At 46.1% G+C, this 25,420-nt stretch overlaps 1 protein-coding gene across 2 annotated transcripts in view; it reads left to right on the forward strand.

Annotated features, from left to right (window-relative positions):
• Positions 1–25,420, forward strand: part of PRKCH (protein kinase C eta) — a 230,490-nt gene that overhangs the window by 131,855 nt on the left and 73,215 nt on the right. For both annotated transcript variants that reach the window (XM_015071812.3, XM_053224525.1), the window contains exons 8-9: positions 1,532–1,675; positions 1,837–2,010. In XM_015071812.3, coding sequence (XP_014927298.2) covers positions 1,532–1,675; positions 1,837–2,010 — 318 coding nt within the window. The remainder of the gene's footprint in view (positions 1–1,531; positions 1,676–1,836; positions 2,011–25,420) is intronic.

The raw sequence follows: 25,420 nt of genomic DNA on the forward strand, positions 1-25,420 counted from the left end.
CCTTAAGTCTATCAAAAGAGAAGAATGGGTTAAAAAAAAAAAAAAAGATTGAGAAATACTGGCTTAGAGTTTTCTGGCCAGTACCAGCCCAACCAGGAGTAGTGTTTAAGTGGAGGAAGTGAGATTCATGCTGGTAAAATTTTTCTGTCTTTGAAATATTTATGAGCAGAGACCTGGAGGAGAAACTATTAAAAACAATTGAATTTTTCAGTCTATCCATTTGATAATCTGTAATCACTGTTTTACTGGGGCGAGTAAGTAAAATCCTTGTAGCTTCAAACAGTTGCACAGTTGTTTGTTGGAAACATTGCTTAGAAGTCGCTCCAGATGAGCTGGGGTTTTTTAGCTAAATAGGTCAAAAGCTACAGAGTGTTAGACTTCTCATCTGGTGTCTGGTGGCAGCTTATCTTATAAGTGTCCCGAGATGGACACCTGTGTGTCACTTTGCCTTTAGGTAGCTTCCTCTCTGTGGCAGGGCTTGTTCCTGGGGCTGAGTTACCCACTGAGGAGGCCACACCTATTTCTGGTTCAATATGGTGACAGTGGAGCTCTCAATGTGCTGGTGGTCAGCTTTTGTAGAGGGCAAGTTGGCTGTGTATCAGAAGTCTTCCAAATTAACATTTGGGCCCTAAAGATTCCATTTCTGGAAAGTCATCTTAAGAAAATAGATGACGATCGTGATCATGATGATAATAACAGCAGCTCAGCTTGTGTTTTAAAGAGGCCAGGCACCGATCTAAGTGCTTTATACACATTTATTCATTTCTCATAATAATTTGCATTCCAGTAGCAGGGGAATTAATGAATAAACTGTGATGCATCCATAAAACAGAATATCGAACAGCCCTTAAAACTCGTGTTCTTGAAGCATATAGAAAATACACGTGACAAAGTGTTACATAAAAATGTGTGTTATGAAACAACAATTTTATTATATTTTTAAAAACTAATCAAGTGTAAAGAAAGATAGGTATGTGTGTATGTGTAATTGCTTTTATTTTTTATTTTTGGAGGGGGGAGCTAATGAAATTAGCGGTGTTTAAAATTTTATCCTTCATTATTCTAGTTTTACATTAATTTTTATTTCTCTTATGTAATTTTAAATACTGTGTAATAAATATTGCTTCGTTCATTCACAACCTGGTGCGGATCCTCTGAGCAACTGTGAAAACCACTCTTTGAATGAAATGGACACCAGGTGGCGCTCTTGGATCCTGAGCATCCTCTAGAAAGCCGTCACACCAGACTAAGGCGTTTGTGCTTCATACACTCCCATTCGGGCTCAAACTGAAACTCTCAGTGGCTTAGATATATTTTTAAGTTATTCTTTCCTAAATATAGTCAGCACACATCGGGAGCTGGTACTGAAGTAGTTTCGCATGGCAGAACCTGATAACGTGTCAAGCTGAATTGATCTTTCCCCACCTGTTGTGTCGAGGGTTGAGGCAGCCAGTAACGTCTTCTGCATCCATAAATGCTTCATGCACCTGCCACGATTTCTGACTCCATGTTTTCCTACTCTTCCTTGCAGAAGCTCGTTTCCAGGTCGACTCTAAGACGACAGGGAAGGGAAAGCACCAAAGAAGGAAATGGGATCGGGGTTAACTCTTCCAGCCGACTTGGTATCGACAACTTTGAGTTCATCCGAGTGTTGGGGAAGGGGAGTTTCGGGAAGGTGAGTCATGACTTTAGGTGTCCGGGTTAAAGGAAGCATGTTTGAGTGTGTGTGTGTGTATACACACGCATACTTCCCAAGTGCCGGGAAGTGTGTGTTCCCACACCCTTGGAGCCTCAAGAGTTCTCATGCCTGTGCTCCATCCTCCCGCGCTGCTGTAGGTGATGCTGGCAAGAATAAAAGAAACCGGAGACCTCTATGCCGTGAAGGTGTTGAAGAAGGATGTGATCCTGCAGGATGACGATGTGGAATGCACAATGACAGAAAAAAGGATCCTGTCCTTGGCTCGCAATCACCCCTTCCTCACTCAGTTGTTCTGCTGCTTTCAAACGCCTGTAAGTAGGACTCACACGCATCACCTCAATGCCCTCCTTTCTTAAAGAGTTCAGATGTTAAAGGTTTCATAAAGAAGTGCATCAGACTTTAGAAGGATGAACTCCCATTCTAGGCTCTGTGAAGGAGCTTGGGTTTTAGTTCTGAGAGCAAATGGAAGAAATTTAGCAGACGAATGACAGATCAGGTTGTATTTTTTAAGTATAAAAAAGGTAACTTTCTGCAATTGGTAATAGAAGCATCCTTTAATTATCTGTATCCTTCCTCTGAAGGAAACTGTTATTACTGATTTCATTATGTACCTTTCCAGAGAATTTATTGCACAGGAAAGCATACACCCACACTACATATATGTATCTGTATTTTTTAAAAACACAAATGGTAAGGATACTTTGCTCACTGGGAGATCATGACATGAGCCAAAGTTGGATGATTAACCTGCTGAGCCACCCACGTGCCCTTCCAGCTGCCTTATTTTTAAAATAACTGCAGAGTGGGGCGCTTGGGTGGCTCAGTGGGTTACGTGTCTGACTTCGGCTCGGGTCATGATCTCAATGTTCGTGAGTTCGAGCCCCGCATCAGGCTCTGTGCTGACAGTTCAGAGCCTGGAGCCTGCTTCAGATTCTGCATCTCCCTCTCTCTCTGCCCTTCCCTGCTCACACTGTTTCTCTCTCAAAAATAAAAAAACATTAAAAAAAAATTTTTTTTTAAATAGTTGCATAGTATCCCAAGACCAGGACATAATTTATATAACTTGTTTCCTATTGTTATACATTTAGATTGTGCCTAGCAGTTTTATTCCAATCAATGTGGCAGTGAGTCCCCTTGTACTTTTATCTTTACGTATTGTTCTTTTATTTCTGTATGACATACTATTAGCAGTGGTATTGTTTGGGCAGTGGTATGTGCATTTAAAATTTTGACTGAGTCCAATTGGCCTTCTTCCCCCTAGCAGTTTAAGATAGCTAACATTTTAACACCTATATACCAGGCACTGTTCTAAGTGTCTATGAACATTGTCTCACTTAATCCTTAGAGTAGCCCTGTGAAGTGAGTTCTGTTAACACCACTCCCATTTTTCCAGAGAAGGAGACTGAGGCCCAAAGAAATTTAGCTTCCAAGAGATGGAGGTTTTGACACTGGGCAGCCTGAATGTAGAGCCCAGGCTCTTATCTCTTGCTTGCCATATTTTTAAATGTACACTTTGAAGCCGTGCGTGAGGCCTCTTTCCCCCGTTGTCCCATCGCACCTTGTAGCCTATCATTTTGATGATCAGAGAGATTTACAAAATGGTTTCTTCAGAGTCCTAATTGGCATTTCTGGAACTGTGAGTGAGGCTGAACATTCATTCGCAGATGTGTAAGGATCACTTGTGTTTAAATACGTTGACCCTGTGCAGCCTGGAGAAGGTGGGGGTGGCAGGCAAGCCTAGGAGCTGGGAGACAGGATGTATGAAGAGCGTGTACTCTCATGCCAGCCAAGCATACTGAAAGGAGCTGGGGAGTCAGTTAATGCTCCTTCCCCTCATGGTCTGCACTCAAGGAGGCCACACCCTCCTCACCTCATGGTCCGTGGTTCAGTAAAACAGCCCTGGAGCCCGCACTGCCCCTGCTGCCCTGCCTGATTCTGGGCTGCCCATTCCTGGCTTCCTTGGACGCTCCAGTTATGCTCATCCTCTTCGCTTCCTGGAGAAGCCTTGAAATTCTATTTCCTGTGCTCTGTGCTTTGCCTACACAAAGCCCTCCTCACCTCTCCCATCCAGCGATTATCGCAGAGGGGAATAGGGTGACAGCTCAGGCTTGAAAACAGCCTTGTCAAGAAGGATGGTATCATTTGATGGAAACCAGTTGTCTGCCTGCATTTCAAGCTTGAGCCTCAGGCTTCTACCGTGAATCACACAGCCAAACAGGGCTACACTCAGATCATCTTTCCACGGCCTGAGCCAAAGAGTGGATGGTTTTCTATAATATTGAGTTAGATGATCTAAACTGGCTGATAACCTTTGAATCAGACAGTTGACAGGCAGGTAGTGAACTTAGTCTGGTGGGGCAGTGGCCATTATTTAAAGTTACTCTAATGAACGAACAACGAAGTGTCTCACGCTCAACTCCAGGGGACTTCTGCCTGCCAAAGGAGATCCCTATGATTCTATAGAAGCCGTCAGAAGTCTCACCACAATTAGATTGTGTTATGGTAGAGTAGAACAAGAAATAAGCCTGGAAAACACTGAGAGCCCAGTGAAAATAGCATGAAGAGTGCATAATTTTCTGGAAAAATATAAATTATACAATATAACAAGTTATTGGTGGCCACACCGAATTTCTACAATGTTCAGCAGGTGAAATCTTAAGCATTGGTGGTTTATTTTTCCTAGTGATAGTTTCATGTGTGGCCACGAGGTGGCAGTCGTTACCGCATGGTGATTTTATTTCTCCACCGGAGCTGAGAACCGACACAGGGGGTTAGAATTTGTGTTTTGCAGTAGATGTCTCCAAAGCAAAGGATAAAAGAAATTTTCCCCTGCCCTAAGTCTAGATGATAAAGGAGAGAGGACCGACTTAAAGAATGAACTGAACTTTTCTCATGCTGAGATAGAGATACACAATTTTTATTTTGCTGTAGTTTATTCCTTCTCTCCAGTTGGCAAGGTATTACACTCCTTACTATGCATGGCATTTATTTGCTGTGTCTGTCAGAAATCCTCAGTAACTATCTCTATTTGCTGTTGAAAAAGATAACTCTAAAGAATAGAAGATGTTAATTACTGTAAGGAATTGCAGCAGATTCGTTACATTTTAGCTACTCAGTTTGGCATTTGGCAGGTCATGGCCTCTAAAATGAGATGCTAATCTGTGTGTTATGCTGAACTGTTACCATCAGCATTTAGAAGTGAGCCGAGGTGAGGTACTGGGGTCACATCCCAGCTGTCTACAAAGTATTGTCTCATTATAAAGACTGTTAGAGGGGCGCCTGGGAGGCTCAAGTCAGTTAAGCGTCCAACTTCATCTCAGGTCATGATCTCACGGTTCGTGGGTTCAAGCCCTGTGTCAGGCTCTGTGCTGACAGCTCAAAGTCTGCTTCAGATTCTGTCTCCCTCTCTCTCTGTCCCTCCCCTGCTCAAACTCTGTCTCTCTGTCTCTCTCTCTCTCTTTCTCAAAAATAAACATTTAAAAAAAATTTGAAAGACCCTTAGAGAACTCTTACTCTCTCCTGTCCATCCCTGTGAAATGAGTGTCCCTGGGGCCCAGAGAAAGGGAACAGGAAACTTGCAGAGGCAGAGGGTCGCTTAGACTGTAAGTAGGGAAGACAAGGTTCACCTCTGGGTCAGGCTGACCCTGGAGCTGCCACTGTGCTCTGACCCATCAGTGCACATGTCATTGATTCAGCATCTGCCTAAGCACTTCCTGTCTGCCTTGGCTCCCCTCCAACCTGTTGCTATAGAAGCAGCATTGCCCTTGGAAGTGGAAGACCTGAGTTCTTCCAACTTTGTTTTCCTCTGAGTGGCTGAAGTCTACCTGAAAATTCTTTTGAGCTTTAAAGTTCTCATGGTTAAGATGAAAGAAGGATTGTGGTGAGGACCAAAGGAGAGAATGCAGAATTGCTTTGTACATGTGCAGCACTATTCCAAAATGAGTAAGACTCATTGCTGTGATGACTGCCTCCTTCCTTACACCAAAGAAAAATGTCCTGGGGCTTCCCAGGGGCCAGCATAGACCCCATATAGAGGGTATAGTAAACCCCTAATAGTAGGACTTTGGGAGCCACTCTAGTTCTTGGCAAACGCACAAAGGTCGATTTCAAATTGGTAGAAAATTTATCAAGTTTGCTTCATAGGATTGTGTGCTCATAAATTACTGCCTCCAATTTTTTTCCTAATATTGCATGTTACTCACAAATACATAATTAAATTGCCATCCTCATACATTGGCGATAGCATAATTCCTAATAGTTTATGAATAATTTGATAATCTGGATCAAGACTCATAAAAGTACTTAAATTTTTTTATTTCATGTTTATTTAGTTTTGAGAGAGAGAGAGACAGAGTGTGAGCGGTGGAGGGGCAGACAGAGAAGGATACAAAGATTCTGAATCAATGAGCTCTAGGCTCTAGGCTCTGAGCTGTCAGCACAGAGCCTGATGTGGGGCTCGAACCCACAAACCGCAAGATCATGACCTGAGCTGAAGTCGGACGCTGAACTGACTAAGCAACCCAGGTGCCCCCTCATAAAAATGTTTATACTCTGGGATCTGTTGATTTTATTTCTGAAACTAGCCTAAGCAATAGAAATAAACGTTATATATAAAGACGTTTAAGTTTTCAGTGCACCATTTATAATAGGAAAATATTGGAACCAACTTGAGCATTCAGCAACAGGAATTTACTTAAATAATAAAATATTTAAATGTGATGAAGATTTTTCAGCTGGTAAAGAGATAATGAATAATAAGCAGTTGAATGACAACGTGTCATAAGCACCTAGCACGTATTATTTATTGCTTACACTTCTTACAACAGCCCTGTAAGATAGGTACAATTATTGTCTTCATTTTGCTGAATGATAAAGTCCTAAGGACTTAAGTCCCTTGCTCAAAATCTAATATAGTAAATGGTGGAGCTAGGAAGTTAGAGCCCAGGAGATAATACAGAATTTATGATGATTGGTAGTGTATATCCACATCAGGATCTGCCCCAGATGGTGAATGGGCAAACCTAGCTCCTCCAAAAAGAGACAGGAAGGAAATTATGTGAAATAAACTACCAGGGATGGAATGAAGGTAGTGACGTGGAGGATGGTCTTTCTTCTTTGTTCTATTTTCTGATTTGGGTAATATGACTATATTTCTTTAACGTTGAGGGTGGAGGATGGGGGGGATGGGGGAGATGGGGGGATGGGGGGCGGAGGGCCCTGTGGGGGTGCAGGCCTAGTGAACACTGCCTTCTCAGACTCTTCCAGGTTCTATTCCCTTCACACTCCTTTCGTCTTCATCAGTGGCTCTGGTGTCAGCAGCTGAGCATCCTGGCATTTACGGCCCGGAATCCAGGCCTCCCCACCCCCATCCCCAGCTCCCAGGGGCTGTCCACTGGCTCTCCTCCTGGAGCCTCAGCTGAGTGTGAAGGGAGGAAAGAACAAAGACGGGGCAGTAGCAGGAGGGGGAGTGGCAAAGTAAATACTAGTCAGATGCCTTAGCCTTTGTTCAGAGACCCAGTTTATTGAAGCAAAAATTTCCATTTGGAAGACATAAGACACGCTGTGCCCGGTGCCCAAGAACTGCCTGTCCGTCATCCGCAGGACCCGGGCCCAGGTCAGAGAGACAAGCCACAGCAGAGCCTCTCTTTTTTTGGGATTGCTCCGGTCTGTGTTTGCAACCTGCTGCGTTCAGGGGGGCCACAGGGTGCATGGTCCCTTCCTTCATGAGGACAGAAGCCCAATGCTCTCATTTTCTACCCCCACCCCTCCTTCACTTGTCAATGTTTCCTCTGGACATCTGGGCTGCCGGGCAGGGCCCAGGGTGTTCGCCTGCACAGGTTGTCCATGAAGCAGTGCACCTGGAATGCTGGCAGGGACACAGCTTTGCTTAAGAAGCCACTCCTCAAATATTGGTCAACAAAGCAGAAATCCTCCTTCCCAAGGTTAAAGTGTCCGGGAAACTTGTGTGCTACATGCTGTCCGCTTACACAACTGGTGCACAGTGATTTCCATGTACTTAAGTCACCCTTGAAATACGTTATGAAAACTGTCTGGCAATGTGAGTGCTTGGGGACATTATTCTCTCCCTTGCAGTTATACCGTTGTATGAAATATTAGGAGTGTGTGTGAGAGAGAGAGAGAGACAGACAGACAGATGAGATAGCAAGATAGTCACGTGGCTCTGGAAGGAATCTTCCAGAATTTTATCAGGCAGGTGGCTGCGCTGCTGCCTTCAGTGTCAGAGCTCTGAGTTCTACTGCTGGCTTAACTAGTAGTCCCCTTGTTTTTAAGAAGGTCCTTTCATTAGATTTTTTTTTTCTGTATAAGCCCCTCCACCTGAAAACGTGGTTTTTGTTTTTTTTCTGTCAATGGACCCATTGGTGCAGAGAGTGACCCTGCAGTTAGCTTCGCGCATGTGGTGGGCGGGAAGCTGCAGCCTGCCCCAAAGCCCCACGGCCCTGCACGGCCCTGCACGGCCCTGCTCGCCCCTGCTCGGCCCTGCACAGCCCCACACCCCTGCATGGTGCTGCAGCCTTGCACAGCCCTGCTCAGCCCCATGGCCTTGCACAGCCTCACAGCCTTGCACAGCCCTGCACAGCCCTGCTCAACCCCACAGCCCTGCACGGCTCTACATAGCCTCACAGCCCCACACAGCCCTGCACAGCCCTGCACAGCCCTGCTCAACCCCCGCACAGCCCTGACTGCATTCCAGTCTCTCCAGCTCTTTTTCCCTTTCCTGAGTGTTTAGTGGGTATTTGGCGGCGGTCACCAGGCCTGTTTGTCTGCTGATCTGCAGCTAGCAACTGGCCTAAGGGAAGAGAAGGCACACTTGGCCCCAGGAGAAGCATTGCCCATGGTGCCCTGAGTTACAGTGACATCCAGATGAGGGGCAGAGACCCTGTGAGGCGAGGAGAGGGGAAGGTGCAGCCAAAAGAGCTAGAAAGGACAAGGGTTCTGAAGAGGCCTCTGTTAATGCCTTCAGATAGCTGGTCAATTCTTGGAGCCTGGAGGGTCCCAGTTTGGTAGAGGGGGTGGGCGAAGAAGAAATGGAGGCAGCAGCTACTGTTCATTGAGACTTTAGTGTGTGTTCTAGGTGCTCATTCATTACCAGTGCCTGTACAACTGTGCATGTGAGCATTTCATAAATATCTGTTGAATGAAATATCTCATTTAATACCCTCAACAGTCCAGGGTGGTGTAGATACTATTATCTTCATTTTAAAGATCTGGAAACTGAGAGGTCCAGAGAGGTTAAATAATTTGCCCCCAAGCATACCGCAAGCAAGGGTTAGACCATGGATTCTTAACCAGGTCATCTGGCTTAATACTCTATGCCGTTACTTTTAAAATACCTCAGATAGAAATGTCTCCTCCCTGGAATGTGTACAGCTGAGAAGAGTGTCATTAGGCAGGAATAAGGGCAGTTTTCCCCAATACATAGTTTTGTAGCCTTTTATGAACCACCTAAGGATATTTCCCCTTATCTGTTTGGAACTAGGTTTCCTCCTTTCCCTGAGCAATGACGGCCACAAATACTATTTGGTCTGCTTATGGGTCATGTGTTAGAGTTTGCCTTTGGCTCAGATCGAAATAGAAAATGAGCCAGAACATGGTGTTTCCCAGTTGGGCATGTTCCCAGCTTATTAGCAGTGCTCCATCTGGGGACAAAACGCACGCAGACCATCTCCAGACTCTGGGTTCGTGTGTGTGTGGGGGGGGGGGCGGTCATTTGCAACCTTTGCTTCTGTCCTCTTGGGCTTTCTGTGGCCAAATGGGGCCATGAAAATGAATGGGGAAATAGGAGAATCTGAAGTTCGTGCTGTTCCTTTGGCTCTCCCTGCTCGGGTAGGACTGCCAGGGGACTTGGTGTGACAGAGGGGTTTGAAAGAGCTGGCGTGCTTCTCAATTCGAGGTCGCTGGGCTCTAACTGGCCTTGTTGTCACTAGCCATCACCCACCTGACGACCTGGAGATCGTGTAGACCTGCCACTTCCATATTCGGTAAGCTGGTTCATGGATTGTGTGTAATTTCCCTCCGTGTATCCAAGACTTGCCCTGGTCACAATGGGCCCTGTGCTTCCCTATGACTGTCCAAGCGTGGTGGTGTCAAGTGCTTTGTTGGACTTTTCCCTGACTGTGACTGGGAACCTGCCAGACTATAGATGCTCTGGCCCCAGCAGGGCCCTGTGTTGAAGCACTGGGCTTGAAGTGCCAGGGTTGGCTTCAAGGAGGAGAAGGCGATGGGCCTTTTGCCAAATAGCTCAGTGAAAAGTCTATCAGTTCAGGATCACGCTGACTGCTAGCAAGAGAAACAGTCCTTTGAATCCTCAGTCTGATTGGGAAGAGAGGATTCATGCACATGGAAAAGCGTACGGTAGAGAGCATGGAGTAAACACAGTCATACTACGAAAGGAAAGGTAGCTGAAAATGTACACTCCAGGGCACCCAGGTGGCCCAGTCGGTTAAGCGTCTGACTTCGGCTCAGGTCATGATCTCCTGGCTCGTGAGTTCGAGCCCCGCGTTGGGCTCTCTGCTGTCAGCACAGAGCCCCTTCGGATCCTCTGTTCCCTCTCTCTCTCTACCACTCGCCCTCTCTCTACCCCCTCCCCTGCTTGGGTGAGCTCTCTCTCTCTCTCTCTCAAAAATAAACAAACATTAAAAAATTTTGAAAAAGAAAATGAACACTGAACCCCGGGGAAATCTTTCCTATGTCCTGCCAATCTTTCCTCAGAAATGTAACCAGAATGGCTACAAGGCTAAGGAACTAGCATCTGAGCTGTAAGCAACACCCAGGGGCCGCCCGCAGGTGTTTCCCTCGGAAGTTGGATTGAGTCCTACCAAGACTGGGGCATTCAGGCCAAGGCCTAAAGCTACGCTCGTGAGTGGCTGGGGGGCGTCCACCCCGCGCTGATGATAGAACTGTGCACCATGAAAACCTGACCGCGGCTCACACGCAAACCATAGACTGCAATGTATTCTAATTTTGAAACACTTGAGTTTTCTGTAACTACTTCATCACTCGTTAAGTGCCCAGCTGTGTCCCTCTTCCCTCAGTCCAACAACTGCCTATCCAGGGCCTCCCAAGACAGAATCAGCCTTGTCTGTGCGTATAATCTTAGCTCAACTGCAAGTGTACCGAATTGCTGCTGGCCGGTGAGGCTAGAAGGTGTTTATTCAATCAGCAAATGTGCACTGAGTGCCTTCAAGGTTTCAGGCTCTGCTGTTAGCCCTGAGGATGCCGGCAGTGAACAAAACAGACAACAGGCAACTCTCCCCTCATGGTGCTGAGGCTCTCCTGGGGAGTCCATGGCCTGAATAGGCTGTTTATAATGTCAAATCAGCTGGCGACCCTCCTTGGTGGGTTGGTCACAGAAGCAGTTCTGGGATTTCCGTATAGCGTAAGCTCAGAGCAGCCATGTGCCTAGAAGAGAGTCTAAGGGACTTGTCTTTTTTTTTTTTTTTTTCGAGTCTCGTTGGCATATAACTAGTTTCGTTAGTTTCAGGTGCACACCATAGTGGTTCAACAAGTTTGTATGTTATGCTGTGTTGGTGGGAATGTAAATTGGCACAGCCACTGTGGAAAACTGTACGGAGACGCCTCAAAAAATTAAAAATAGAAATGCCATATGGTCCAGTTAAGTCCGCTCTTGGGTATTTACCCAAAGAAAACGAAAACGCTAATTCAAAAAGGTATGTGCCCGCTTATGTTTATTGCCGCACTATCTACAATAGCCAAGATAGGGCGCTTGTCTTGAAGCTACATTTGCATTTGAAGCACACTCCTGTTTTTACCTGGGCACAGTGGATCTAGAACCTGGTGAAGATCCCGGGTGGCTCAAGCTGTCAGCGCGACCTCTGCTTGGCGATGGGTCCGTTAGCACTGCTGGGCTTGGGGGCTCAAAGCAGGAGGCATAAGCGAAGGGCAGCAGCCCAGCCCAGCCTGCTTCCTTGCTCCCCGCTGCCATTGTACGGTTATTCTCATCCCACTGGGGAAACCGGCCTCTTCACTGACAGTCCCTGCACGGGGCTCCCGAGACACCAGGCTCCCCCACGTTAACCCCGTGCCATCAAGACTGACTCTGCTGGTGTGCAGGGCTCTTCTTCACCCCCTTCCTGCCCTCTGTTGTCAGCTGATAGCTTGGCTCACCAGCAGCCCTCCCTGCCTCTGCTGGAGGGCTTGGGCATGCCCAGTCTTCCCTTCGGGCCACCCAGGGAGTTCCTGTTTCCTTTCTGCGGAGGCATCCAACTTGTAGCTTATTTGTACTGCAAAAGAGCCTGCTGTATCTCTAGCTCACTCCTGCCTGCTTCTTTAGGATATTTTGTAATGATTTATGGCTTAGGTGTCACGAAGGGATCCTTGGAGCTTTTCCCAGAGTCTCTTAATTCCATTCTCATGGTGTATGAGATTTTAAACATTAAAAATGATGTAATATCGAATTCCCAACTAAAACACAGGGGGAAGGTCAGTCCAGCACAATTCCTCCCTTTCCCACAATGCATGCGGTTCCCTTCTTCAGTGGTGGACCTTGGGAAGCACCTTCGTCTGCTTCCTTGTGCTTCCTCTCTCCTCCTCACTCCCAGAGAGCCCTGAACTATGATGACCTTGTGAAGTGGGGACTAGCAGCAAGGCCAGACCTTCTAAACCAGGGTCTATTTACCAGTGAGTGAAAGGCAGTTCAAAATGAGTCAGATACCACCAACGTCAGGAACAGATACGGCAGAGCTGACCTAGACACTGGTTAAAGTTCTTCTGGAAGCCTGTAGAATTGAGGGACTGATCATTAGATTTGTCCCTTTGTACTTGGGTTTCAGAACAGATAGGAAGCAGGAAGCTTGTTTCCACCTGGCTCAGAACTTTATCCCCACTACCCTGACCTTCACCCAACAGGCCAGACAGTTTTAACAATCGAATGTCTGGTGAATTTTCAAACTTCCTCGTAAAAAACATTCACTTATTTGCATAGTGTCATGTCATTTTCCTGTTCCTGACATTTGGGGCAGGATAATCTTTTCTTATGGGGGATTGTCCTACGCATTGTTGGATCAGAGGCATCCCTGGCCTGTGCTCACTGCATGTGAGCTCCCTAGTTGTCTCCAGATGTTGCCAGATGTCCCCTGGGTGGGGTGGGGGAAAGGAAACCACTGCCTTATATGAATATCAGGTGGTCTGTCCTAGATACAGAAAGTTAAATGGACTAGAAGATCACGTTAGTCTTTACAGGGACCAAAGCAAAGTGTGTTAAATACTCCTCATAAAATTATAAGCATTTTTTTTCTCTTCTGACTTTGAGACAGGCAAAGTTCCTGCTTGGGGGCCTGTAACAGTTCTCAGTGGCTGCACTGAGGCATTTGCTCAGTCTCGGGCCCTGGCTGGGAGGAAACTGGGTGCAAGCGTAGCGGGTCTGTTGAATGTGAGCCAGGGTTAGCACACTGCCAACAGCTCTGAACAGCAAAGCCTGCTGCGATAAGGCAGACGTATCAGAGCCTGGGGCGTCTAGGGAGCCAAAGATTAGCTCAGCGAGCATATATTTACAATGGGTTATATTTAAAAGCAAGAGATTGAAATAGCACAGCGTCTCTTGTTTTGGCATCGAATGATTTGCTTCCACTTTGCCATCAAGGTGTTGAATCAGTAACTTTTTATGAAAATCGTCTCCACCCTGAATTGCAAAGGGTGCCAGCCTATCTGTGAGTCAGATTCCATCCCATGTGTGATGCGTATGACTGGATTTTACAAGCAGAGATCATCAAAGCTTTAAGAAACATTTCTCAACCAGTGTAGAAAAATGTGCCAGTAGCAATACCAGTGTGCTTTGGGGGAAGCCTGCTTGCTATTTTCTTTTGTTTGCCATACAGGGAAAATGCTATTTCAACTTACAGTTACAGATACTTTAGATACCTCAGAACTGAGTGCTGTCTAAATATTGAAAGTAGACCCTAACCACTGGACACGTTGGCTGTTTCTATATTGAATGGTACTATTATGTCTATCTTGCATTTCTAATTCACTTCAGTAAATGTTTCCTTAGGGCACATTGTGTGCCAGGGACTGAAGCAATAAGGGAAAACAAAATGTGGACCTGCCCTCTAGTTGCTTTCAGTCAAGGATCATCTTAAACACAGACACCTATAACCATGGGATAGAAGAAAAGTCATGACTTGGCCCTTGCGGAGGTTGAAAGGGCTCTGAGAGAAAGAGCGGTCTCAGCTGTATTTTGAGGATGCATCTGAGCCCTACAGTCATAGAGGGCTGAGGAGAGGACACAGGACGGGCCTCCCGGACAGAGGTGATAGCAATGCAGAGGCACAGAGGATTAAAATGTATGGTATGCCTAGGACACCCCAAATAATTCGATGCAACAGGATTGTAGGAGGGGAAATGTGGGTAGTGATGAAGCAAAGTCATCATGGGCCTGCCATCCTTTGCAAAGGAACTTAGACTCAATCATGGAGGTGAAGGGTGCTAGCAAGGGTTTTAAGCCAGAGGGCAACGGAAGACGTGCATTTTAGGAGGTGGCTCTCTGCAGAAAGAAGAGACCAGGGGTAGCAGATCTGGTAAGGATGCTGAAACAGGGTCCTGTCAGACCTGCTTGCTCCAAGGCAGCGGTCACTGAGTGGAGTCAAGGACATACTAAGGAGGTGGAATCGATAGGACTTTTTAGGGTAAGAGAGTGGGAGGAGTGGTCACAATTCTGGTCAGTTGGGAGCCTGGGGGAATAGAGTATGATGAATTCACTTTGCAGGAAGCCAAGTGGTAAGATGTTTGTTGATCAGAAACATGGTTCAGATGGGAAATTGGATTTTGGTGTCCTCAGTGTCCTCTGGGTATATAGTAGAAAGTGTAATTTTTTTAATATTAAAAAAATATTAATTTATGTTGAGAGAGAGAGTGCATATGAGTGGGGGAGGGGCAGAGATGAGGGAGAGAGAGAATCTCAAGCAGGCTCCACCGTGTCAGTGCGAGCCCTACACGGGGCTTGAACCCATGAACTGTGAGATCATGATTTGAACCAAAATCAAAGCCAGACACTCAACCGACTGAGCCACCCAGGCACCCCAAAAATGTAATTTAAAATATTTCGGTAGGTGTTTGTAGATAGGAGAGGAGAGCTGAGAAAAGAATTCTACGTAAGAGTGGAGAAGGGTGGCAGAAAGTCAGAAAGAAGAATCAGAAGGAAGTGCTTTCATGGGAGGAGGAACCCAGTGCCCACATGAAGTCAGTCCACCACAGGACTGGAAGCTGTACCTGGATCTGGGATGAGACTGTTGGTGTTGCCGTCTTAGTCTCTGCTCCGGTCCTTGCAACTTTAAAGGGCCCATCGGAACTCCACGTAACCAACTGAAGCTTCTCTACAAGGCCAACATGATATCCTCTCCCCTGGCTAAACCCTTAGACTGTTGGTGATTGCTTTCCCATCTTATTAGACTCTGCCTCTGTTACTTTGGTCTCCCTACCTTTGTATAAGTCAAGTCTGTGTCTTTTTTCCTCCATGGACAGCAGAGATCAGTATGTGGCCCATAGTGCAGAAGGGGTTTGGAAAGGGGCTGTGGGGGCGTCATTTGCTTGAGCACATATTATTCCCCAGATGAAGGGCCAGAGAAGAATGCGCTGTGGCTGTGCTAGAAGGAACAAAACTCAAAATAGCACATGGAATGCACATTCCAGGTGGAAATTCGGCAGGTACTACAAGACTGTAGAGCAGAGGCAAGAACAGACTCTTGGCTAACAGATTCCCAGGCATCCTCTCAAGGCAGACCGAATATTCTTGGCCTGATTTGCTGCTTCTCTAACTGAGTGATTATTTAGACAACTATAACCCAGAATCTCCTCTTGTGAGGCAGACATGTCTAATTCATCCACAGATCATACGGAGAGATGAAATCTTGCCTTCTTTAAGAGGCTGCAAAGTTTAGGAACCTCTGTCATGAAAAATGATCTAAATAAGTAAATGGCATTTTTACTCTATCCAATAGCCCTGTACAAACTAAATCCATTAATATGTTTTTTATTTTATTTATATTTTTTTGAGAGAGAGCGAGCGAGCAGGGGAGAGGGGTGGAGGGACAGGGAGAGACAATCTTAAGCAGGTTCCATGCTCAGCGCAGAGCTCTGCATGGGGCTCAATCTCATAACCCTGGAATCATGACCTAAGCCAGAATCAAGAGTCAGACGCTCAACTGACTGAGCCACTGAGGCACCCCTAGATCCATAAGTATCTTTAATAGACCTTCTGTTTGGTGCTTAAACCAAAACCTTTACACAGAGAGTTGTACCATGTGAAATAATAATTTAAAAAAATCCTATTGTGCATATTTTTAAGTGACGAAACCTTTTCTAAAAAGGAAATTATAACCTAAGATATCTTCTTGGTAAACCAAAGTTCAGAATTTAAATTTGTGAATTTAATTCAGAATCAAAACACTATGACCAGTTGGCAGTAATCTGTTCTAAGATGCCTGTGTTTCCAGGCTAATAAAAATGATCTTTGTCATAAAGTATCCTAAGTAGATACTCATACTATCCTCTTATTTCCATTAACTTAAATAGAGGTCCAGCTAATTGTAGGACTTCATAGAAATAGCACTGAAAATAGTATGCACCTGTTAAAAAAATGCACAGTTCAATGACTAAGTATATCAGGAAATATTATGTAATATAAGTGGAAAAGGAAAGATACATTTTTCATGTTCTCTTTTTCTGTTCTTTAAAGAGTGGTAAGCAGGACATAAGGGGTAAATAAATTCTAATTTAAAACACCCTGGTTAAATTTCTTGTTTGCCCTGAAATCTCCAGTTCCTTGTATCCTAAAAGCCACAAATGGTTTTGTTTCCCCTTGTATTTGGATTCTGTCTCTGGGTATCAGGATTATAGATGATTTTATTTTCATTTTATTTATTTTTTTCCTCGGTTTTCTATGTATTTACTTTATAACTACATTTGAACTATGAACCTGTAATTACTTTTGCTTATTCTTTTAACGTTTATTTATTTTGAGAGAGAGTGTGTGTGCACAAGCCAGGAAGGGGCAGAGAGAGAGAGGGAGAGAGAGAGAGAGGGAGACAGAGAGAGGGAGACAGTGAGGGAGAGAGAGAGAGAGAGAGAGAGAGAGAGAGAATCCCAAGGAGTCTCCCTGTTGTCAACACAGAGCCGGATGCGGGGTTTGATCCCATGAACCATGAGACCATGACCTGAGCTGAAATCAAGAGCTGGATGCTCAACCGACTGAGCCACCCAGGCACCCCTGTAATTACTTTTAAAAACAGAGAGGGGCGCCTGGGTGGCACAGTCGATTAAGCGTCCGACTTCAGCCAGGTCACGATCTCGCAGTCCGTGAGTTCGAGCCCCGTGTTGGGCTCTGAGCTGATGGCTCAGAGCCTGGAGCCTGTTTCCAATTCTGTGTCTCCCTCTCTCTCTGCCCCTCCCCCATTCATGCTCTGTCTCTCTCTGTCCCAAAAATAAATAAATGTTGAAAAAAAAAAACAGAGAAAAAAACCACAAAGCTTTATTCTTAAAGGGAAATGAAGTGGTGTGTGAAGCAGGTCTGCTTCTCATTTCGAGCTCTTCCATGAACTATTTTAACTGCAGGTACGGCAGTTTACGTCGTTGCCCTTACATACACTAAATGGGTAGAACTGATCTTGGCAGTGGGTTCCAGCTTTTGTGATGTTCTAGTTTAAATCGTCATAGAAACCAGAAATGGCCTCCTGCCATGTTAGCTCTCCAAGGGGTTATTTACCCTTTGCCAGGTCCAGGCACTACGCTTGGTGGTAGCAGAGATGTGTCATTTCCAGCCGGGCTCTGCCTTCAGAGGTTTCAGGTCCTTTACAGAAAACAACACCAAGCACACAAGGCCAGTGCAGCCCAACGAGACTGGGCAAGATGTGTGTGGACCATTTTTTTTTTTTTTGAAAGTATAAAATACATGATGATTTAATTCTATTTAAAACAATGCAGTTTAAAATTTTATGATAAATTTTCTCATGAATGGCAAATCACACACTTGGCTATTTTGATTTGTGATATTGATCACTGTCCCCTCTCCCCTTGGGAATTACTGAGTGCTATCATTCAAGTAAAAGTCAGACCAGAGAGGGCTCTGCCAGGAAGTGGAAGGACTTAAGCCCTGACATTGCTCTGTCTCCAGTCATGTTGACTGCTTAGTTATGCTTCAAGAATATTCTGGCTCAGGGGCACCTGGGTGGCTCAGTCGGTTAAGTGCCTGAACGGCTCAGGGTGTCATCTCGAGGTTCGTGAATTTAAGCCCCGCATTGGGCTCTCTGCAGTCGGTGCCGAGCCCACTTAGGAGCCTCTGTCCTTCTCCTCTGCCCCTCCTCTGCTCACTTGCACATGTTCTCTCTCTCAAAAATAAATAAACATTAAAAAAATGAATCTTATGGTTCAAATGCCTCCCAGTGTGTTGAACTGCAAGTTAGATTGCCTCACACAGCCCAGTCTGTTATACATGTCGGTGAGCCTTGTCACATTTCACTACAGGTGACGATAGGCAGTGTAACTGGGAAAAGTCTTGGTCTTGGAAAGAGTCGAGTGTCCCTCCAGGTTTGAAATGCAGGTTGCTAAGGGCTTGTTATATTAGAGACATATTTCACCTTCCTGAAGACTAGTGCCTGAGCTCAGACAGGATGTATCATGCCTGTGGGCTTGAGAGAGGGGTTGCTGAGTGATTGAATTAATGTCTGATATCTTCTGGGCTGCACAAAATGGTAAGTCCAAAAAAAAAAAAAAAAAAAAAAAGGAAGCCATTAGATTCCCTGTCCTTGTTTCTTCCTTGAAGCCTTTGTAATCATTCTTAATGTGGTTAAATTTAAGTTGTTTCCAGTTCAGGCATGGTGCAATCAGATTTCCTCATGAGGGTGCTTTTCCACTGTGACCTCTTTGACGTCAATAACTGTTTCCTGTTGATTTGAACGCCCTATTCCCTCTGTGGATGACTTTGTTGGAGCAAAATCATAAAGCAAGGAGCACTTATGAGAAATTCAACACAATGCTGTCTGTTACTGGGGATTTCCTTCTCCATGCCCACAACCAGTCAGTGACACTGCAGCTTTTGATACAGGGTTGGTGTGTTATTGTTTCAGAAATAATTCCAAAGTAATTGCTGAGAACTTAGGTAAGTCTAGATGTGGCACTCAGCTTAACATTGCTTTAAAACCGTCACTAAATTCATTAACTGTAAATGTTGTTGCTATTCTTTGAATTATTTCCGAAAGGCAATCTGCATCCTCGCTGTAATACATCTTCAACTGAAGATTTATATCTGTTGATGACATGTACAGACTATGGATTCTTGCTGTAAACAGAAAAATCTTTTTCACTCTGTTGACAAGAGTGAAGCAACTGTATGGAAAGGGCGAAGAGCTACTACAAGAAGTCCCACTCTGATATGTTAGCAGTCCATTTGCTTTGCAACAGTATCAGTTATGATTATCAAGCTCTTAAAGTAGAGAATATTGGGGCGCCTGGGTGGCGCAGTCGGTTAAGCGTCCGACTTCAGCCAGGTCACGATCTCGCGGTCCGTGAGTTCGAGCCCCGCGTCGGGCTCTGGGCTGATGGCTCAGAGCCTGGAGCCTGTTTCCGATTCTGTGTCTCCCTCTCTCTCTGCCCCTCCCCCGTTCATGCTCTGTCTCTCTCTGTCCCAAAAATAAATAAAAAACGTTGAAAAAAAATTTTTTTTTAAAAAGTAGAGAATATTATCATCTGCTATTAGAAACTTAGAAAACTTGCTGGAACTGAAGCCCTCGGTTGACATGTTTTGGTTATCAAATCTAGTTTTGTGACCTCTTGCTTTGTAATCACTTCCCAGAAAGCAAAGCTCTCCTTAATAGGTCAAGGTCATGACCACGCAGTATCAGAAGTGCCCCCGCGGCTGGCGTGGGTGTCCTCCTGACTCCTTAAACCCTCCAGATTCCTGTCTCACATTCACATTGCTGTTTTGGCTGCCATTTCATTCCTGTCTACTTGCCAGCCTGAGAGGCACCATCTCTGCATCCATGCAGGGCAGCCCGCTGCCCAGGACAGCGCCCCCCCGGCCCCCCCCCCCCCCACAACACACACACAGAGGGGCCAGAGCCCCGGGAGCAGACGGCCGTGACGGTGGAAGCCGTAGTGATAGTGAGGATATTTGCTCACACTTAGTGAACATTCACTGCGTGCCTGGCACCGTTGGACATTCTTAGCTTAAATCATGTAATGCTTGTACACCTGTGAGTTCAGTCCTCTTATTATCCTCGTTTTGCAGATTGGAGTTTTGAGACAGAAAATAAATACAGCATAGCGGGAGCTGCTTTGGCATCTCAGGCGCCCTGGCTCCAGAGGCCCCGGGCCCTCACTACCACGCTGTGCTTTGTCTTGGTGACATCAGGGACTTGGGCACTGGGTGCAGGACCTCCTAGAGTACACGTTAGCCTGTTTGCATGATGTACTAATAACAGCAGTTTCTGCTTGTGGAGCCTCTTCTGGGCCTGGCCCTGACAAGGCACTTTGATTCTGGTTTAATCTGCACATGGTCGTTGTAGTGTGTTGTTATCCCAGATTTGTGAATAAGTGAACCTTCTGCCCCTTAAGAATTGCTGTGTGTTTCAGTTAAAATTCTCCTGGTAGCAAGTAGAGAAAGCGGTTTACCCAAGGTCATGCAAAAAAGTGAGAAGTGAAAATAAAGATGTAGAGATACAGGGTGTGTTTCACAGAACCCGAGGGCCAACTTTGTCCATGTCTCTTCCGGATCTGGAAGTGGAAAGGCATGATGGGCCCAGGTGGTTTCCTTCTTGGCTCCCTCATTCGCCCTTATCTCTTGCCTCTGCCTCACTCTATGTTTCTGTTCCATCCTTTTCTCATCCTTCTGTCCATCCATCTGTCCTGCCGTGCTTTCAGCACTCTGTTTTACCAAGACATGTCACATGGTCACACAACACAGATAACCTCAGCTTCCTAATTCACGTTTCCTCAGCTCCTGCACCCCACACAGCCTAAATTAACCTTTCCATCTCAGTTCCGATTTTCTGGGAAAGATACTGGAGAGGGGGTGGCCAGCTTGCTCTAGTTAGCTGCTTGCAGGGTGTCTAGCATGCCCCCCTGTGACCATGCCAGGGCAGTTCTCTGAGAAAGGGATCAATGAGCTGAACAGACACCTCCAAAGGTACCTACCACAGTGACCCCAGGGGATCTCATCCCTGGTTCCTCTACTGTCATCCTTCTTAGGTGATGTTGTCTTGTCACAGGTTATCATCTTGGTATATCACTTTTCATCGACCCAAGTGTTTTGTCTTGAACTTTTCTGTATACAGTTGCCTATCAGTTTAATTCCTTTATTTTCATTTTCATTTATTTTATTTCCTTTAATGTTTTATTTATTTTTGAGAGACAGAGCATGAGTGGGGGAGGGGCAGAGAGAGAGGGAGACACAGAATCCAAAGTAGGCTCCAGGCCCTGAGCTGCCAGCACAGAGCCCAACGCGGGGCTTGAACCCACGAGCCTTGAGATCGTGATCTGAGCCGAAGTCAGACACTTAACCGACTGAGCCCCCCGGTCCCCTCAGTTTAATTCTTAAAGAACAATCTTTATGAGGGCCTTTAGGGAATGCACACTGCTCATACTGACAGCCACTATCAGTTTGGGGGATATTTTTATCCCCTTTGACCCCTAAGAAGTAACAGCCCTGAACTGATAGCCAGGACAGATTTGGGCCAGGCTGCAGCGGGTTAATGGAGCCAGGCAGGTGATGACAGGAATTCTGTTATTAACCAGGCACCAGCTCCTTGGCCTCCTAATCCGAAGGGAGGCGTGGGACAAAGGGATTTCTGTGTTGTTTTTATTCCCCCAGGTGTTCCTCACCCGTGTTAATGACTTGCATTTGTGGTTGGTTGAATGGGGGACAAAAGAGGAGCAAGGGACAAAGGGCTGGGCCACTTGGCTTTAGAACTGAGGTTACACCGGTCTCCAGTCTCAGGGACCTTGGGTTTCTTACCTTGCAGATCAGAGCAAAATTTACCTGAGAGGAGCCAGAGGCCTCAGGGAAAGCTGTGCAGGTGTCCAGGACGCAGTTTCTAGGAGACTGGACTTTAGAAAAGCTGGAATGGCTGTCTACACAGGCTGAAACACAGAAACAGTTGTTTTTGTACTCACTGCCGTAGGCGGGATTTGGAAACTGTTCCCTGCCCCAGAAGTGACTCACAGGCAACCTGAATCTATTATGCCCTGCCTCCCTAAACTCGGGGGGCCCGGCAGATGTTTCCTCTACTTGCTTCACAGCTGAGTTTGTAAAGCGTAACTTCGTGCTTGTCGGGTGGTGAGGGAGACTAGTTCTTCAACAGCCCAGACTGCGAGTGGAGTCTAGGCAAGAGGCGATCTCCTGCCTCCCGTCACAACGTCATGTCCATGACTCTGCTTGGTGAAGGGCACGCGCTAAGTATGAAAGGTTCCCCTCGGGTTGGTGGAACTCATTCCATGGCAGGAACATTTAGCAGGGCTGATTTGCGTTTGTAGCTGATGTGTTAGCATGTGTGGCGGGTTCTGCTCACGGAGTCTTTTTCCAGCCAAGCACCATAGCCGCCACCTGGTTTAGCCCAGACGCTAATTGTAGAGACCAATAGGTGAGTGAGCCTCTCTCTGAACAGGACTATAGCCCTGAACTTCTCAGCTGTCGGTGGCCTGAGGATGGGGTAAAAGGAAGTACCCTAACTAGCCTTTTGCTTTTTTAAAAAATTTTTGAGTTTATTTATTTTGAGAGAGAGAGAGAGAGAGAGAGCCCAAGGGGGGCTGGGGGACAGAGAGAGAAGGAGAGAGAGAGAATCCCAAGCAGGCTTCGCACTGTCAGTGCAGAGCCCGATGCGGGGCTCGAGCTCACAAACTGCAAGATCAGGACCTGAGCCGAAATCAAGAGTCGGACCCTTAACCGACTGAGCCACCTAGGCACCCCATAGCCTTTTGCTTCTTCTGTCAACACTTGATTATGAAAGCAGCATATTCCAGTGATGCCCCACACGCAGAAGCTTCAGCACTTAGGGACTGTCTCCCTTTGCAGCCATTGTCCCCTGCCTCATACCTGATAGTTCAGCTGTTCGTATACCTTGATGCCTCCCCACTCCAGCCTGACTCCTGCTTCCTCATCCTTCAAGGCTGGGGAATTAGCTCCTCTTGGAAGCTTTCCCCACGTCCCACCCCAGCCTCCAGGCTGCTCAGGTGTCCTGATCTGTTCCCACGACAGCCTCTGTGTACCTCCACCGCTCTGAGTACACTGGGGTGATGTGCTCTATCCACACTTCTCTGAACTTCTGGAGAGCAGGTGTGGGGTGGCGTTCATTTTACAATACTTTGTCTCTCCCCAGGACCTGGTATTGCGTGTGCTCGGTAAACATTCCTTCTGGTTGAGAACCTTAACAGTGTAAAAGATCTCTGAAAGCCTTATTAGGTACCATAAAGCCTGCATACCAGAACTCAGACCCTTTACTCCCATGGAGCCCTGGGACCCAAACCAGGGCTGATTGTATCTCATTTGGATGTTGTTCCAACAAGCTCAATGGCCTGGTGACTTTAGGTGTCAGAAAGGCCATTATTAGGGTGAAGAGATATGCGTGTAAACAGAGGGGCTCCTCTCAGCAAAGGCATTCTGTGAGTTGATGAACACATTTTTATTTTCCTACCTTGTGATATTATTTTAGGTCTTTGATAGGATGGACCATTACTTTTGGTAAATTGTCATTATATCTGGCTGGCTTGTTTCCCCTTCCTGCTTGCTTCAAGAGCTGTAAGTAGCCTGAGGGATGAGAGTTGTTCTAGGTGGTGCCATACAGGAAGTTAGAAGTGAAGCTCTGAGGGGCGCCGGGGTGGCGTTGACTTTGGCTCAGGTCACGATCTCACATTTGTGGGTTCAAGCCCCATGTCAGGCTCTGTACTGACAGCTCAGAGCCTGGAACCTGCTTCGGATTCTGTGTCTTCCCCTGTGACTCCCCCACTCATGCTAAAAATAGATAAGCATTAAGAAAATGAAAGTCTAAATGAAAAGAAACCCCTATTTTCGCATTCCTGAGGCTTATGACCTTGTTGCAAATCACAGGTGGGTATGACCCCCTGACCGTCCTACTTTTTCTGAGAACCCACCTCCAGGGCTGGGCTGAGGAACAGATGAAAGAGACAAGAAGGCAGTATTTCCTCCCCCAGATTTGGAACTGAGCCCCTGCTCTGGCTTTTCAGACTTGAGAATATGAGAACGATTTGGGGGAAACTAGAAATGGATGAAATTGCCCTTACAATACCCTCATCTTTTTGATGCCTACTGCCTTAGGAACTCTTGCCAACTACACTGACTTTCAGCAGCCTAAGGAATGGCCCCTTACCTACTGACCCAATTCCAGTAATCAGGTATTTCGAGCTCTTGGAATTCACGTGACTGCCAGTCACAGCCATGAAGAAGGTGAACAGGCTGGTTAACAAAAATGTGTAAGACTTACCTACTTGTTGAGGGGTGGTTTGGGTGGCTTTACCACTTGAGTCTTCATCGTGTCCCCCTTGGCCACCCCTTCAAAATGGACACAGCATTGTCATTACAGTGGCCTGTACGGATGCAGCTCTTGGACGTATCTCCATCGCGTACTTAGCCTCCATCCCACTCCACTGCTACCCTGCTCTCAGGTCCTTCCCATATGGAAAATAAAGAACACCATTGCTCATCAAAGCTTGTCCTAACCACATCTGCCACTCCATTTGTCAGTCACACTCAAATGAAGGCCACTAGCTCAGTCAGATGGCTCACTGTATTTAGCTTTCAATTGACTTACACTGGCCAACCTCAAGAGTTGTTTTGTTATTGTTTGGCTTTGTTTTTGTGTGTGTGAACCTTGCCATTCCTTATGCACTCTTTTTTTTTAATATTTGTTTGTTTGTGTGTTTGTTTATGTATATATGTATTTAGAGCACGAGCTAGCCTGCAAGCTACAGAGGCACATAGACCAGGGGAGAGAGAATCCCAAAAAGGTTCCACACTGTCAGCACAGAGCCTGATGTGGGGCTCAAAACCATAACCATGAGATCCTGACCTGAGCCGAAATCAAGAGTTGGATGCTCACCTAGGCGCCCCACCTCCCCCCATCTTCACTCTTAAATTCATACTTCTCATTAACAGAAGTTTCATAGACCCAGGGGATTTTTTTTTTCTCTGAATTAAGGTCTTACTTAAAATCAGGACTAAGAGGTCATGAGTTCTGTTTTCTGATCTGGAAGGCCCGATGAAACCAGTGGTGACTTGGGAGTGTGAGCTACAACTCGCACAGCTGTGTCCACTGCTTAGCTGTGGATGCGGGGTAACATTGTGAACAAAGCTGGGGCACTGAAAACCACAAGGAAAGATGAGTTGTCAGTACACATCCTTTGTGAATTGGCAAAAACCAATTTCCTACAAAATGACGTCCACCACCCCCGGCCCCCCTGCCCCCAAAACGATGATGGCTGGCCCTGTGGGGTTATCCTGTAGACCTTTGCTTACATGTCACTCTCTTAGAGACTCCTCCACTGACCCCCAGGCAGATGACCAGATGTCTCCTCTTCCTCCCCTTTTCCTTCACAGGATTTATCAGAATTTGTAACTTTATTTGTTTATATGACTCCTTGTTTATTTTTTTAAATCAGTGTCTGTCTCCCTACCAGACTCTATATGGGTAGAGGTTGTATCTACATTATGCCTGTTCTACTCTCTTGGACCCCCAGCACCTC

Source organism: Acinonyx jubatus, chromosome B3, assembly GCF_027475565.1.
Source record: "Acinonyx jubatus isolate Ajub_Pintada_27869175 chromosome B3, VMU_Ajub_asm_v1.0, whole genome shotgun sequence".
NCBI lineage: Eukaryota > Metazoa > Chordata > Mammalia > Carnivora > Felidae > Acinonyx > Acinonyx jubatus.